General features: G+C 44.5%; 1 protein-coding gene across 1 annotated transcript in view; it reads right to left on the bottom strand.

The window, feature by feature from the left end:
* LOC118769627 (disintegrin and metalloproteinase domain-containing protein 33-like) overlaps positions 1 to 16,670 on the bottom strand; it is a 92,904-nt gene extending 76,234 nt beyond the window's left edge. Inside the window, exons 1-2 of the mRNA XM_036516833.1 lie at positions 16,511 to 16,670; positions 1,013 to 1,092 (exon numbers count right to left, since the gene is read on the bottom strand). Of these exons, the coding sequence (XP_036372726.1) occupies positions 1,013 to 1,092; positions 16,511 to 16,640 (210 nt within the window). The 5' untranslated portion in view covers positions 16,641 to 16,670. The remainder of the gene's footprint in view (positions 1 to 1,012; positions 1,093 to 16,510) is intronic.
* Positions 16,671 to 16,905: the final 235 nt, after the last annotated feature.

Genomic DNA, 16,905 nt, shown 5'->3' with positions numbered 1-16,905 from the left:
CTCATCTGAAAGAGTGACCACTCTTTGGGCTGGTTGAGGAAGCAAAAAACAATGGATACATTTGGAGTATTCAAATATAATGAACCAAAGTGGAGATAGACACTTGGTCTCAAACATCATCATTGGTAAATGACAGACGTCCCAGAGGAGGACCTCTGTCATTTACCAAAGGGGACCAAAGGTTAACCCACTTGTGTTTTTCTGATTGAACGGAGCCAGGAAAGCCTGAGGACTCTCTCAACACTGGAGATGACTGGTTCTCCTGTTGAACCAAAGTGAAGTCAGGCACTGATAACATAACCCTGGATTTGTATTGCTTCAACTCAGAAGATCATATACATGTGTTGTGTAGTGGGAGGATAAGTTTCCTGCTTGCTTCAACATAATTAAGATCTCTCTACACCATCACTGATTATGTCAGTACTCCGGCCCCCTCGCTGTTGTTTTGGTGTTCTCCCTGTCTGTCAATGTGGTCCATGTGCTTTTGTTTACTGTTTTCCTTGTGTTCCAGCCCTGCCCCCCTCTCCGCCCTGTCCCCACCAACCCGATTACCTGATCACCTCGACCTGCCTGCCTGCCCACCTGCATCCTATCTGCTCTTTATATTCCCTGCTTGTCTCTGTCTTGTTGCCAGTTCGTGTTGCAGTGTTTTTTGCCTGTCGTGTTCCTGCCGGTATATTCTGCTTTGGAGTTTCCTGCGCTGACCTTGCCTGTTTCTCGACTTGCCCTGTTTGCCTGATCTGCCTGCCTGCCTGGTCCCAACCCTCGCCTGCCTTGTTTACGACCCCGGCCCCTTGTCTGCCCCGCTTCGGACTGCTTCCTTGGTCTTGATCCTGCCTGCTCTGACATTCTGTACCTGCCCTGCTGGAACCTGAGCACTTGTGGCCTGCGTCTGAGTCCGTGCCTGAGCCTTGACAGATTACTAATTGTCCAAATAAGTCATCCGATCATGAAGCAAAAATAAGGTATTCTGGACACCCAGCACCCTATAGACATTAATCTGGTGACTGACCTGGTGCAGAGTTACGGCCTCTCGTTTGGTCCGCCCCTGGGAGAGCCAGTATGGCACCACAGTCTGTCCACGCACCTTCCCTGCCAAGATGACAAACATATTGGAGTTAATGAGTAGGAAAGAGTGTGGCTCACAAGGCCCTTTAGCAGGCTGCATTGACAATGACTTCAGGAAAAGCAGTAAAAACCCATCTGTGGACACTGTGATCATTTGATTGAGAGCCCCCCCCCAACCCCAGTAATATCAGTGTTGATAAAGAATACACATGAAATCAAGGATACGTTGACTTGATTTTGAAATTAATGAAAATGCTAAACTAGAGAAGGAGAAAAAAACAACACACAGCTCCTACTTCAATAATTTTCCTACATTTTTTCACACACACTCGATGGCTGACTTCTGAAAAAGCCTTCAGCTCAAATTTAGTATAAAACACAACTCAGTGAAAAATTTGAGGCAGACAGCATGAGCAACACTCTGAGGGAATGAAATTAAAACTGTAAAGTGAAATCTTTGCTATGCAAATTTACATTTCCTCAGATCACTAAATGCATCTGCATCTCAAATGAAAGGATGCACAGTGCTTGGGATGGAATCTGCAGTAAGCGGAGAAGTAGCAGCCTGGTTTCTAATAACGCTACAGTTTTTTATTTGAGTTGCAAAACAACCTCTAAACGAGCTATTCCAGACAAATTGCTTCCTTGCTCAGCTTTGACAAAAAAGGAAATTGAACCAACTCCTAAAATGTGTAAAACAAGATTTCCAATTGAAACGCATCTAGTGAAACCTTTGACTTGCTACATGCAGAAACGCCAGGACTCATTATACTGCTCCATACATAGATAATAGATTCATTTGTGCCAGATGAAACAGGCGTGCTGAAAAGGAGCAGAGCTCTGATAAATAACATCCTCACTCAGTGCACGAGTCATAAGGACAAGTAAGAACCACGCAGGAAACCAAAACTGAGAATATTCCAACAAAAACTCATTTTCATTCCGCTATGTAAATTGGGAAGATGAAATGCAACTCTGTATTACAGGACTTTTTATTTACAGCCACCTCGTATGAGGAAATAAGCTATTAAAGGACACTTTGAAATTAGATGCTTTCGGACAATATGAGCAGATATGTGATTGCAAATACACAAATAAATGAATCTCAGACGTTTGTATTGATTCACGACAGATGAGACCCGAAAAGCTGATGCAACTTCGGCTTCTGCGGCGTTTACTGAAATGACCATTCCGCAACCACGTGCTTTGGATGCGCTGCCAACGAACATCCAACGCAACCTCAGTCAATCAGACTGCTTCCCTAGTGGGCTCTGAAGCCTGACTCGAGGGAGCCTTCCACAACGCAGAGCCCAGCACAGACACGCCGGTGCCAGCATCTCAGCAGTTGGCAGACAGATTTGGAGCGAGATGGCTAAGTGCAAAAAAACCCACATGTCAAAAAATCACAGATGGTCACAGTGACATGCAGAGCTGGCCGCAGGTTCTTCATCAACACTTGATCCAGTCAGAGGGAAGGGGGGCCAAAGGCAGCCACCGGGGAGAACACGGGGGTATCTGGAGTCACATGACCCCGGGCTGGCCACACTCCTGTCTCCTGGAGGTGGCCGTGAGCGGGCGTCTGCACAAGCCATTTGCCCTATCATCTCCCTCTCTCCTTCCAAGCCTCGGAAGACCCGCTCTGCTAAGTGCCGTGGCAACAGGGTGCTGTTTGACTTTTTTCAGCCGGCCTAGCACAAGGCTAATGTATTCAGGGTAACTAAAGTCATAAAAGACCTGCACACAAAATGAGGCTGAAAGATTGAAACAATTCAGCACACTTTGGTATACCTAATTCTAAAACATCACCACAGGAGCACAGCTTTAATCACAGAGGGACTGCCAATCACTGCCTGTACAGCCACAGCGTGGCCATTAGCGAGTTCCTAACTCATGGCAGCAAATGTGAAATTAAATGCACAGTTTTAACAGAGGAGATATAATGTATTCGCAGTGAAATCAGCCTTTAACTAGAACGGGTTAAACCTGCAATTCACAGCTCCTTCTCATGCTCCTACCATGCTTCCTGCTTTCATTACTGTATATCTGTGAAATCAGGACTCATCTTCCTGTAAAACAAAATGTACTAAGCCATAATTTTTTTATGTACTTGAGCACAAGCATTGGGACAATAGCAGTTACAATCAAAATGACTACATTGCACTCTGGCTACAGGGTGAATGTATTTATTTCTCAGTCAACAAAAGTGTTTTTTCATGTTTTGACAGCTCTGACATCCATTAGAACCACACACTCCAAATCAGGCCCCATTCTTATCACTGGCCACTTAGATGACTCAATATAGGTACAAATTCTCCACTGAATGCACCTGTCAGAGCAACTAGCAAATGGTAGGAAAACTGCATTAAACATATATTGCTTTATGTACTCAGGAAAAAAGGGGGGAAAACAAGTATAAAATCAACAGATTTAATGTAGTGACTAAAGAATGAAATAATAATTAGGACACTCATTTGTCCGCACTGCCACACGGCTGTGTGCTTTTTTCAGAAACAAGCTCGGCAGCAAAGCACTGTGGGTAATCAAGTGTTGACACACAGGGTACAAGCAGGCTTTGAGGGAAATCCCTAAGTGGCCAAGTGAAGCGTGGCCAAAGTGATGTTCCTAATATCCTCTTTTTTCCCCTTCATGGGATAGAATTGGAAGCTTTAGAGGTTTCTCTATGTGTGTGTATCTTGTGTCTAAAATGGAAATGCACTCTGCCAGCCCGAGACAAAGCTAGTGAGCGAATCAGGCTCACTAGAAATGGTCTGGGCTATTGCTGTATGTACAGTACCAGTCAAAAGTTTGGACACACCTTATTAAGATAAAATTAAGGATGCAATCAAAGACATTTTAATCTAAAGACTTATGCTTAAATGCTTAAAACTTGTTTCTTAGACAAATACAAATAGTGAAGTTAATGCAGATGCATGAATTTTGTTCCAAATAAAACTTTATTTTTAAAAAGTATCCTTGGTTACTTTGAAGAATCTAAAATACAAGATTTGTTTTGTTTAGAACCTTTGATTTGTTTAATACTGTTCTGTCACTGCATAATTCAATTTGTGTTATTTCATAGTGTTGATGTCTTTACTATTTTTCTAAAGTGTGGAAAATAGTAAAAATAAAGAAAAACCCTACTTTGAGTAGGTGCGTCCAAACTTTTGACGGGTACTGGTTGTATGTACACTCACATGCAGAACTGCAATTAAACTGCTAAACTGAAATTAATGCGGGGGATACCACAGATATCACAGTCATGCTAGTAAGACATAAGCAGTCACTCCTGCTTCACCTAGATATCTTCAACAGGAGCAATTTTCTTTCCATACCTCACAATCCACTTTCATCAAAGCACATAAGATGTGGGTTGGCACCAAAGAGAACAGCACCGGCTTGATATATCAAACATGCCTGCCTGAAAATGCCTCTCAAAAGCTGCACAGGTGTGGAAAATTAGGGTAGAGGAACCCCTTTGCCAACCCACCCACACCACTTATCACCCCAACGTCTGACCGTGTCAGACAGTCAGCGCTAATCAGCTGCCATTATTCGTTGAGCGTTGCTTAGCTTTACTTTGCGATGTCACAAAACAAAAAACACCTGGTCTGAAATCACCGAGCAGCAGCCAACGGCCAGAACAAAAGGTAGCGGAGCAGGTGCACATCGTTCGCACCACAGGTGTGCTCAGACGCCTGTCAAAGCTGCGTCCTGGCAGGTCTCTCAACACTCTCGTCATTTCTTCATCTGTCAGGTTTGACAAACTCTGGCTAAAGTCCTGGCTGACGCACACGTGACGACGTATCGCTGCAGTCTTGGGCTCGTTTACAGTGGCGCGGGTTCGCGGGACGTTGCCGGAAAGCAGACAGAACAGATTATCCGTTTCCTCTCCTGCTCCTTTGAATAACAACGCGCGTTTGCCTTACGGCATCACCCGAGGCCTTCTGTGGTGTTAATGGGTCTGGGGGGAGAGTGAGAGGATGGGGGGAACGTGAGGTCACGCTTCACACTTTAATCATTCCATATCTGTGGCATTTCAGTAAAGCCCCCCACTGAGTCACTCTGCATCCCCCCAGAGATGCGCAGAGCTAAACAGCGATGGATCTTTTAATCACAAGTCCAACATCATGCACAACCATGAGCCTGGCCCAAAGACGCTATGGCAAATTTTTCTTCAAGTCCAATGTCAGCCAAATGTCAAAAGTCTACAGTCTGGACTATGGACAGGGCAGGAGGTGAGCAGGGAAAAAAAAAAACTGTCGATGTTCAGGCCTTTTTAAAGCTTCCCCCTCCCCCAACCAAAAAAAAACAATATTTTGTATACATTCTTTGAAGTTTCCTCAGGCAAAAATCTGCTTTCTGTGGAAATGTTGTGCATCTGTGAAAACAATATAGCTAATCAATTTTTGGGGGTAGTAACGTATGCTGTACAGTCCTCAAGGCCTTTGTATAGATCTGTACTTCATTAAATGAAACACTGATCCCCTTGTGGCTGTCTGCAGACCTGATATCATTACAAGTTTTCATATAGAGCAGAAACGCTAATCCAAAACACAAACTGTTATTTTAGAATTCCCTTAAATTTCCAATAAGCTGAGAAATCCAGATCTGGCCCCCCAACTCCCTGCCCCCTATTTGCGTGGCACCATTTAGCAGCGCCGACGAGCCAGGTCATTTTCATGAGGAGCTGGAAAACTTGGGGATTTTATCACAAGTCTAACAGACCCACTCTCGGGTTCACCGGAGACTCCGCTGATCGCCGAACGCTAAGTCCGCTTCCTGCTCTGCTGCCAGCCCCCGGCAATCCCTCTCAAATTGAGCAGTCATGGGAGAGCGGGGAGAATGACACTCCCGGTGCATTGCAATTTGACCCAATTCAGACACGCTGGCAGAGCGTCGCGCTCGCGAGTCCGCAGACACGCGTAAGATCAGACCCCTATCAGTGTGGCCCATGTACAGTAGACAGCGGCCCGCAATACCCAAGGTCCCTCGAGCCGCTGCGGAATGGCATCTTACTTTGATATGCATAACATATTTAATTTCCATCCGGATGTGGTCCGGTTGCCTGCGAGTGAGCATCAGAGGCCGTCCTGTGCTAACACCCGACATCGGTGACTTACATCATCTGGTATATTCTCGATAAGAGACTCTGAACGCAGCGCGCGAGGCCAGCAATCACTCCTCATCATTTCCGCGGACCATGGCTGTGCCTAATGGGTTCAGCAGACACCAGGCTTCCTAATCACAGAGGGCCCCGGCGCCGCTCCCCGGCCGCGTTGGGGCAAAGCAGTCTTAACGAGCAACCAAAAAGCCGACTCCCGTTAACAAAATCACCCGCTCTCCGCCACGGTGGTGCGCGGATACCTTCAAACGACCCCGGGGCGGGCTCACAGATTTACACGGCTTGGCCGCGGTATGCGGCTTTGGCGTCACGGATCCTCTCATTTCCGAGGGGGGCGACCGCTCGGATCCCGAACGGGCTAGAGCTCATTGGACACACCGGCTTATCGGCTGTGGCGCCTCGGACCCGGGGGCCTGCTCTCAAACCCAATCGCTTTTACGTTATAGGATTGCCTTTCTGAACGCCACTTTCATTTTTTATTCCCCTCTCATGACAGTTCAATGAGCGGTCCGTCTTCATATTCCTCGGAAATGATGTAAAAAAAAAAAAAGGATGTCTAGTTGTGTTCCCACAGATAAACTCAAACGTGTTCACACCATGGCCTTCATAAAAAAGCATATTACATTGGGAATTATTCCGAGCAGAACTGCACTGGATGTCTGCTAGCTACATTAAAAATAAAAGCGTATCCTGTGGTTTCATTTTCAAACATCTATTTACTTAGGACCTCCAGTCTGGTTCTCATTTAGACACACTGGCAGGGTTGTGTTAACTTTTTTCCCCTAATAATGAAAATTCCCTTCACAGCTGCAAGCTGTGGGGTGATGCACACTTAGAACCTGTGGAACAAATACGTGAAGAAGCGCTAATAATGGGAAATAACTATGCCTGCTCCCTTCCGGCTCTCCTTTTTAAAAAATTCATTAACAACATCGAAACTGCCACTTCATCAGGTCTGTCCTCATCCATTTTCCCAGGACGTTGAGGGAGAGGGGGGGAAATGACACAGAACGAGAGGGAAAAAAAGGCACTTCTGGGAAAAAAAGCCCTCTCCACCTTCACGCCAGTGTGCTTTCATCTGCCCGTAAATTGTAGGTATCTGTTGCCCCTGTTTCACGATGCCCTGTCCCGGAGTGGCTCTGGAGGTGATGACAGAGCCGGTGCTTGGGAGGTGGCTGTTTTTCTTTCGGGCGCAGCACAGGACTACAGGAAGCATGCTGTGGGCCCGTGCTGCCATTGGAGGTGGCAGGAAAGGATGGGCTTGTGCCAGTGTGCTCTTCAACAGCATTCATTTCAAAACAGCTCTTGACAGAGGAGAAAACTAATGGAGGGGGATGGCTAGTAGAGGCTACAGAAAGGGTGAGCTGACAGTTTTGGCCTTTGCTGAATACTTGAGGGAAACAAAGACTGACAGCTAGAAAAAGCAACCAGGAGCAGCAACTTGAAAATGTATAATGGTGACCAGGAACACACAACACTGAATGGTCTGAATTGCAATCACAACTTTTTTTCCTGTAGAATTCAGTGAAACGGAGACAGAAACAATTAGGATGTGATCTCAGCAAGTGAAGGAAGACCCCCTACAAATACATGCTACGCGTAAACATGAATAGCTTAGTTGTGTGGATAACTATGAAATGGTCTTTGCTAACAGTATGGGTAGTTATCAGTCTGTGCTATTCTTAAAAAGTGATATGAAAGGAAGCACTCACCTTTCACAACATGCAACTCTGCTTAACACCGTTTGTTACAATAAAAAGACAGCATAATGATTCAGAGCATGTTTTACAGCATCATACATCACTCAGCATGGTCTAATATCTGTCATGTTGCTTTCCCATTTCAACTCTCCCAGGTGAGGAAGCCATCAGTTCTCTTCCAGACCTACCTACGGGTTTTCCCCAAAATGATGTGCTTTGTATTATTGTGCGGTATGGACACACAGTGCGAATATCATAAATGAATTGCCACAGGCAAAAATGTTTGCATGACGGGTGAGATCGGGGCCGAGGGACAAGCTGGCGGGCAGAGAGTGAGGAATTCTTCAGAGAGACGACACCTCTGTGATCCATGAGAAACCAAGGCCTCCTGCTTGCAGGGAAATTCCCATCACGCACTGAGAGATACTACAGAATTTCAAATGGGAAATTGTTTTAAGTAAGGCTGACACTCTTTTTTAAACAGCATACTTAAAAATACTCTTGCTGCCTAAAATCAAGGTATAGCACAAACACCATGCAGAAAGCGGGCAGGCTTTTTAAGATGCCAGACCATTCTTCTCTCTTAGTTTGTTCTTTACTTTCTGAGAGCAAAATGCTGCGCTATTTATGGTGTGCTTGAGTTGAAGTGTTCCTAGGGTCAAGAATAGAGTCTTCCGTGGCAGAAAGTGTTGATGTCTATGTTTAGCAGTACATTCTAAACTAGCTTCAATTTACCCAGTTTAGACCTGTCACAGAGGAATGTATGGCAGGTACTGTATCTATGTGCGGAAGTGAAATGTTAAAGATAATCCTCAGACTACCCTTGACCCCAAAGTGACACAATGCGTTTAATAGCACGCAAGCTGGAAACATTCTGCTCGATTTAAGGGAATGTCTAATGGGCCGATTAACCACCTGTTATACAGCCTGCATAATTACCGCCCTCAAGACAGCAGACAGCACAGGGCCATATGTTGTTTAGTGAGGACCAGACGGCTTCCACAATCTGCACAATTCTGCACTCAGGCTCAGAGGCCTGCTTTATGAGCGGATGGCAGTAATGAAAGAAAAGGCTGCTTCTCCAGCACAGCATATGCAGGGGCCTCTCTCCCTCCAAGCTGTCACTATAGCACCCTGTGCCGTGAGAGTAATGAGTCTGACACAGTCAGCGACGGTAAAAGAGGCGCGCGCAGACGAAGCACATGCTATTTCTATACATGTCATCGCGGTTACAGCCCATGGAAACGGGACGGAGAAGCCAGCAAGCACAGAGTTTAAATTGGCATACACAAATCCCTCCAGACCCGCTGCCCCCCCCCCATCCCAGACCACTGTCCGCATGCCTTTTGAGCAGGGTAATACCAGAGGCGACAGCTGCATGGCTAACTCGCACCGCGGCGATGTGAATCGCCAAAGGCAGGCTGAAGCAGAAACCGAGCCATTGTGTTCTGCACTAGAATTAGTAGAAGAAACTTTTTTCCTCCCTTGAGAATATGGTTGCGAATAAATTTCCACAAGATTGAAGTGAATTGCTGGTTACAACACCCTAACTGTAACATAACTTTAACATTCAAATCGATAACGCATTCAGCTGAGACTGTGCTAGGTTCCACAGCTATAATGGCCTGATTGTAGACTAGACTATAGATTATATATCAGGCTGGATTATGTGAAACAAATACAATATTTTATCCTGGGAAAGGCAACAATCACAAAAAAAGGTTCACTGTACACAGCACGAAAGTGGAGAGGAGAACACTTTCAAGGGCAAAACACCACGATGTGGAAATGGTCAGCAACCCATTCATAACCTCGATGATGGCAGCAAAATGCCATCTCCCACTCAGGGGCCTTAAAAGCACCGGTAACGATGATGAAACTCCATCGACACCACCTGACTGCTCGGGCCAGCGAAATGTGAATCTGCCACTTACAGGCTGTTAAGACGCCCCTTTCATCTTTGCAGCCGTCACCCCGGTCCTGCGGTACATCTAACAATATAAGAGTCTAATTTCAATTTCAAAGGCAACAGAAAAACAGAGGCTTTGTAACCACGCCCACCAGAACTTGACTGCAGTGAAAGAGATCCTTCTGAAGACATGCACACTCAATCCGGAATCATTCGATCAGAGGAATGAACTTTAAACGCCTTGGTAGCCCGCTTAATGCGCTTGACATTTTGTGGACCGGCAGTGAATGTAATTAATTAAGGTGCACACTTTCTCTACTTCATTCCACAGAAGAAAAGGGAGAAGTATAAGCTACATCAGTGAGGTCACAATGCAAGATCACTATGCGGTGAGGGACAAGCATACAAATGGAATAAGCACGGATTATCAAAACAACACATAGGCCGTAGCAGGTGGCACACTGCTTATTCTGCACCCCTTGCTACAAGTAATAGCCCATGCAAAGCACCAAAGCAGATGTTACCCAAAGACCGTTTAGTAAGGACAGTAGTTTCAACTGGCATTGCTGACTTACCAAACTGCAACTGCTTGGCACACTTAGCATAATAAAATGTGAGTGGCTCTATTTACTGTTTTGTGCACATACTGTGTAGGCAGTTCCTTGAGCAAATAGAGCTAAATAGGACAAAAATGCACTGGACTGTAACTAACTTTAAATAGACTGCATATTGTGCTTATGGTGCCTTTGTCTGGGTGGTTTACTAAAACAACATTGTTAATGCAACCGCCGTATGTGAAAGAAGGAAACTTCATTCGCTCTAAATTTTACAGTCACCTAAAGCACAATGGCAATTCAATAAGAAATCCTATTTGGCGTCTCAATCTATTTGCTTGCCTCATTGTATTTTTCACATTATACATAGAATACAAAAATCCTGCAATTGTGAAGGTGCTCTCCTAGCCCCTCCCCGCACCCAGCACGAGTCAAGATGGGACGTGCGCTGAATACTGAGTCAGGACTGAGCTGAACCTGCTCTCGACGGGAGCTGCAGGGGACCCTGTCATCTAAGGGTTCCGCCGTTGCAGCCTGTGCAATCATCCTGCCAGAGCATGGAGCGCGGGGAGGATCCGCAGACCGGTGCTCTCAGCTTCCTACCGCAGGAACCCTAAAAGTGGCCGAGTTGGGGCTCCGTATAACACAGGGCTCTGGATGTCCCTGAAAAAAAAAAGGGGGGGGGGGGTGGCGCGTGCGGTGCAGTGGATCAGGGGGAGTTTTGGAGTGGGAGGCGCCGGTTTCAGCATGGCAGCAAGTGGGCGGCTTGCCCTGGGTCACCCCACGGGACGAGGGACAGCTCAGCACATTAATTGCATTGTTTCCCTGACAGTCTCCAGAATGGTGTTGGCTGGAGCATCATTATATGCAAACGTGCAAAAGGGTCGGGGGCATGGGCGTGTGTTATTTTAACGAGGATATACTAGAACAAAGGCTGGTACACGTGGAGTGAAAATAATTCAGATGCATTCCACTCTTCTTTGTCCGCGCTCACAGATGCTCTCCTCATTAGCTTCTGATTATCTCACTCTGCGAGCGATTACCGAAATATTGCTTATTTATGATTAGCTGTTGTTTCAGTCTGGACTGACACCTTTGGTTTTACATTCTGCAGACAGATCACCCTGAACTGCCCTCTCCCACATAACAAAAGAACTACATTTAAACACCTACACGTCACATGGGACAGCACCCTGTCCACTAAAGCTTTGGTTTTTGCACAGAGATGATGAACAACACAGCTAAGGTCTAATACCACGTTGTTTGACCAGTAGAGGCAGATGTGGTAGTCAGGACTCTGGGCAACAAAGCAGTACAGGGTCAGAGCTCAAAAAGGAGGTGAGCAGTCAAGCTGGGAATGACATGCTATCCTTAAGGTAAATCCCTTCTGCAGATGTCAAGCATTTCGGGCTAACGGTATCAGTTACCAGTTATCAGGCTTTATTCTCAATTAATTCTACATTTGATTGAATCAGGTAATTTGCAACCCAAAAGGATATAAAAATCACAGGAAGAAAAGGCCTTTCTCAAATCTTTCCCCACTGATCAAAGCCAGAGCTCTCTGTAAGCTGGCTTTTGTAAAGTATGAATAAATAATGGAAGACAATCTGTTTGCTTGTACTCAAGTTGTTCCTTAACACTATAAACAGACTTCACTTCAGAAGTTTTTCCACTTCACAGGAGAACCTTCGATCACTCCACATCATTTTCAGATTGCACTTACTCCTCAAAGTCAAAATGTATTTCTCTGATAAAACTGACTCAGGGAGTCAAGCATATTTGCTACTATACACTTCCCATTTACCAAAAATCCTATGAAATGATGAATTGAAATACAGAATACTGGTTTTCAAAGATAATTTCTGCGTATAGTTGGCCATTTCATAGCATCTATATTTATTCACTACCTTTATAACTACAGAAGTCACTGAGCATTCTGTGCTGAAAGAGTCGCTGAAAGAGAGGAAAGGGTGATTTACTGGACATAGGACCAGAGTTGAGTTTGTGGTTCCTACTCCATAGATATAATTTAAGTCAGCCTGGGAATAGTCTCTGCATAACAAATAATGAAATACACCCTTAAGTCAAGTGCTTTAACTGATTTGCTCTACTTGAAAAAGCATTATTATTTCAACAGCTATTTGAATAATTGAGGCAATATCTCTGCTGCAGATCCACTGAACATTAAGAATGTAGCAGTGCTGAAGAGCTGAAGACTGACCTGGTGGTAAGAAGGCAGACAGCTCAAACCCCAAGAGCCAACACTGCAAGAGACTGAACACTGCAAGCAATTTCCAGTCACCTGAATCGCTCCCAACAGAAGCCAAACAGACCTCAGGGATTTCAGCGCTTGTGAGTCTCACAGCATGCACACATCAGGCAAATGAAGGAATCATGGCACCTAATCAAAACAACATCAATGACAGAAAACAGCAGCTCGAGGGGAGCTCCCCCGAGTGGCTCAGTCAGTTAAGGCACTTGCTCTGGCTGCAGACTGGTCCCCACAGCCCAAGTTTGCGCCCAGCCATGTCTTCAGCTGACAAAGACCAGGAGCCCACAGCAATGGAACAAACTGGCTTCATGTCACCGGGGTAGGGGAGGGCATGTTGGTATGCTGGTATTTTGGTTCCTTCAGCGCATTGGCACCCTCCAGCTTGTTCAGACACCCATAAGTAGCATCGATAAATTCCAAATGTATGTTTGGCAAATACTTCCTGAACACTTGTAGTATCAGAAATACTTGTGGTTGCCATGTGTGTATAGAAAGATTGCATTTGCAACACCCTGTACTTCCACACAACTGCATAGGATGTCAGTGAGATGAGCCTTATGGCAATTAAAAAAGCTGGGTGAAAAAAGGGGAAAAACACATAAAGGAGAAGAAAAACAGCGGCTCTTTCTCATCTGTACAAACGCAACTTGAGCCAATACTGACAACCAGCATACTGCCATTTTTCCATGGTGATATCTAATCTTTGAAGAGCATCCCCTTAGGTCAGACTGATGTGATGTTTAGTGGTAGCAGAAAATTTAATTAAAAGCAGTGCAACCATTTCAGAGCAGGGAGAGAGCAGGAGTCTTGCCATACCGAAAAGCACTTAATGATCTTCCACAAGAGGTTTAGCTTACTGTCCCTCAGATATAAATCCCCACTTTCAAGTGCTATTAGCCCATCCTGAATTCTTCCTGCCCAAGAGACTGGCTTCTAAATGGCAGAGTATATGGGTGGCAGCAAGTGGGCAATTTCTGAAATAAGCTTCTAAGGCTCAGGGTAGAATCTGAATTTCAATACTTGACTTATAAATTCAAAATATATGCCTCCTGAATATAGACTCCTCTTTAATTTTTATTACAGAAGATTACTGTTAATGAGAGCTCAATTAAAGGAGTACATCTGTTGCGTGCAGACTGTTGAAACATGACTGCATGTTGCAGATGCCTTGTCTTGTTTCAGATGCATTTATTTGGCCTCAAATGTCTCTTTTTCCTTGAATTCAATTTCCTTTGAGGATACCATCTGAGGGCAATTCTAAAATGAAATATAGACTCCACTCCCCATATCATATATATATCATATATATATATATTTTTTTTTTCTATGTGCAGCATTTTAAGTGCATTTTCATAGTCTTGTCCCAAATGTTTTGATCATTTTATCATTTTTTGAGGTTGTTTTTATTTTTAGTGATTTCTACAAGCATGCACTCACTGTAGAACAACACTTGCCAGAAACACAGAGGTACCTTAGATGTTCTGAGTGATACCATTCAGTGCAACAATGAACAGCATGTTTCAAATGCACCAAAAACCTTCAACCTGTAGCCTAATGCATACAATTATCTTTACTTGCTTTACTTCTGGGTGGCATTGTTGAGCGATGAGGACCAGCCCCTGTTATGCCTTCAGATAAGGATTTGATTTTTTTCCCCAGGAAGTTCAACCAAAAACTGTATAATGCAGTCCGATACGGGCTGGCAACATGAACCTTTGGGTCAAACCTGCAAATAGTGGTTGACAGTATGTAGTGATGGGCTGGGGGGGGGGGGGGGGGGGGGGATGATATGAAAACAAGGACATCCCTGGAGGTGAAGGAGTCTGTGTTGCTGTTACTCTTGAATTATTACTGAGCAGCGGCTTTGCCAGACTATATCTGCATGGTCACCGCCGCTAATGATGTTGGACACTGGATGGCCTGATGCTGTTGGTGGGAGGATGACAACACTGGTGAGTGGAGCTGTGAACCCCACCCTCCCTGTGTGGTTTGCTTGTCTTGGAATACATTCAGACACAACCAGAACATGTATGGAATGGTAACATCACACTGTTTTGTGCCTACACACAGTGACAACACTAGTTACAATATTACTGTTCTTATTTAAAGTTGGTCAAAATTATAATGCCGATGTAGCTACAATGAAAGATGATTACCTACCTAGACCACCTACTTGTTTACCTTCCTTGTAAAGACATTCTCATAAACTGATGAATTACACAGACAATATTTAAACATTTTCAAAACTGTTTTTGTGCTGATAATTAGTGTTTATTTGCTGTGAATTGAACAAATGATTCAAGCTACATCATTCTCATTACACTATTTTTATTGATATTAGAAGATGTGTAGTATTTTTGTCCTAAGACTCTTTGAACATATTTCACTCAAGCTGAGAGTGTCCAGGACCAGCAGGTACATACTGTATGTGATGTGAGTTGACAATAGGCATGCTAAAGTAACGCAAGCAGCAGTCCTATTTCACCAAGGATTCTTCTGCACATCAACTCAGCCATTGCATTGGCTCTCAAGCATAAGACAAACCAGTCTGAGCACAGTCATTGGCCTATGCACAATGCCAAAACACTGCTGTGTGCGAAGGAGATAAACCAGGGAAAGCAACGCTACAGCCATGTTTCAGAGATGAACTAGCTCCATCCACAACTGAAGCAGGGACCTTTGTTTGAGTGAACTGATGTAAAAGCCAGAACAAAAGGCAGCGATGGAAGAACACGAGACACAAGTTAACACCAGCACTACAGATAACACAGCACAACTCTACATTGTAGGTGTGAGACAGCTATCCAGTGCAAGTGGATGGGTGCCCTGCAACAGACCTCTGTGATTTTTTGCATGTCAAAAATGTTACAAAAAAGAGGACAGCACTGGTATATGATACAGAGGGAAGAGTCTTCAGAACCAGCTGCCCCACAGTTAAATGCTGGAGCTCTAGTGTTGCAAAATACACGTGCACCTGGCTGTAGCAACTGTAGGTACAGGGGTGAGAACGAGCGATCTTGAGTCTTGAGGATTAGTGTCAAAAATGGCTCAAGACCGGCTTTGAATTTTTTCCTTTTTCAATCCAGAAGATTGACGTTTCCTGAGTTTCTCATTAAAGTCTGAATAGAAAATCGTTTACCTCCTGGTGAAAACGTTCCATTACATGGGACGTCAAAACGTCTTAACACCAAAATACCATTTCCTTGGCCATTGTACTGCCACGCTAAGTGCTCGAATAATGCCGGCGCGGCAGTACGGAACACTTTGAAATGTTATCCCCTACATAGAAAAGCAGAAGTGGTAGTCCCGTCAAACAGACATAGCAGGAGAGTCCGGGTGGTACAATATAATTACTCTGCATACATACAATAACAGCATAATGATTCATCGAGATGTCGAAGAGTACATTACTCGCAAAAAAATGCACCGTGCGCCAGATAAAATCCGTATCTAACATCTAACCGATATTATTAACAGTGACATATTCACTTTGATTCCAGTGTTTAAACCAACAGACGTTTATCTTAAAATCCATTGTAGCATTTTGCATCCAAACATTTACCCGTGTCTATAGTGACTAGGCAGTAATATATATTTGGCATACAGCACTGAATACCCGTCCTTTTTTGGAGACCGTTTCAACAAAGCCTGTAACGAAAAGTTCTGCCCGTTAAAATTAAACAAACATTTTCTGGAATGTTAAACGAACGAAGACATCAAAAGTTATTTTCATAAAATGTGTTCAAATAGACAGTGACACAAGCAAAAGCATTTTCCCCCAAACATCTGAGCAGTTGCGTGCAGCCACACGCAACTGGTTGAGGAGAGAACTTTCAAACTAGAGAGCAAAGCGCATGTACTATCGTAATCGCCAGATACTAGTACCTTGTTCTCCGGTGTCTCCGCTCACAGTTTCCAGCACGTTGATCAGTAGTAGCAGGAGTAAAAATATAAGCAAGTGTCCGCATTCTGTTGTTATAAATTGGACCTTTTTCTGTCTGTGTTTGCTGTACATCCCTGATCTCCTACAGGTACCGTTCTCCTTCTCCACTCTTGCTCACACTGATTGCTTCTCGCTCTCTGTTCGTAACTGGTGCCCAGGAAAACAAGAAATGGATCCCACAGTGAGGACGAGCTCAGATGTCGCGCTCGTAAGGATAATTAACGGGTTCTAATCGAGGTGAACGGACATGGCGAAACTGTTACTCTCTGGTCAACTAAAGACTGCTCTCTATTCATTTTAAATAATGTAATCAGTGTACTACCAAATTTAATAAGAC

The sequence above is a fragment of the Megalops cyprinoides genome, chromosome 22 (genome assembly GCF_013368585.1).
Source record: "Megalops cyprinoides isolate fMegCyp1 chromosome 22, fMegCyp1.pri, whole genome shotgun sequence".
NCBI lineage: Eukaryota > Metazoa > Chordata > Actinopteri > Elopiformes > Megalopidae > Megalops > Megalops cyprinoides.
Note: the sequence above shows the minus strand (reverse complement) of the source record. Positions and strands in the feature narration are given on the sequence as shown.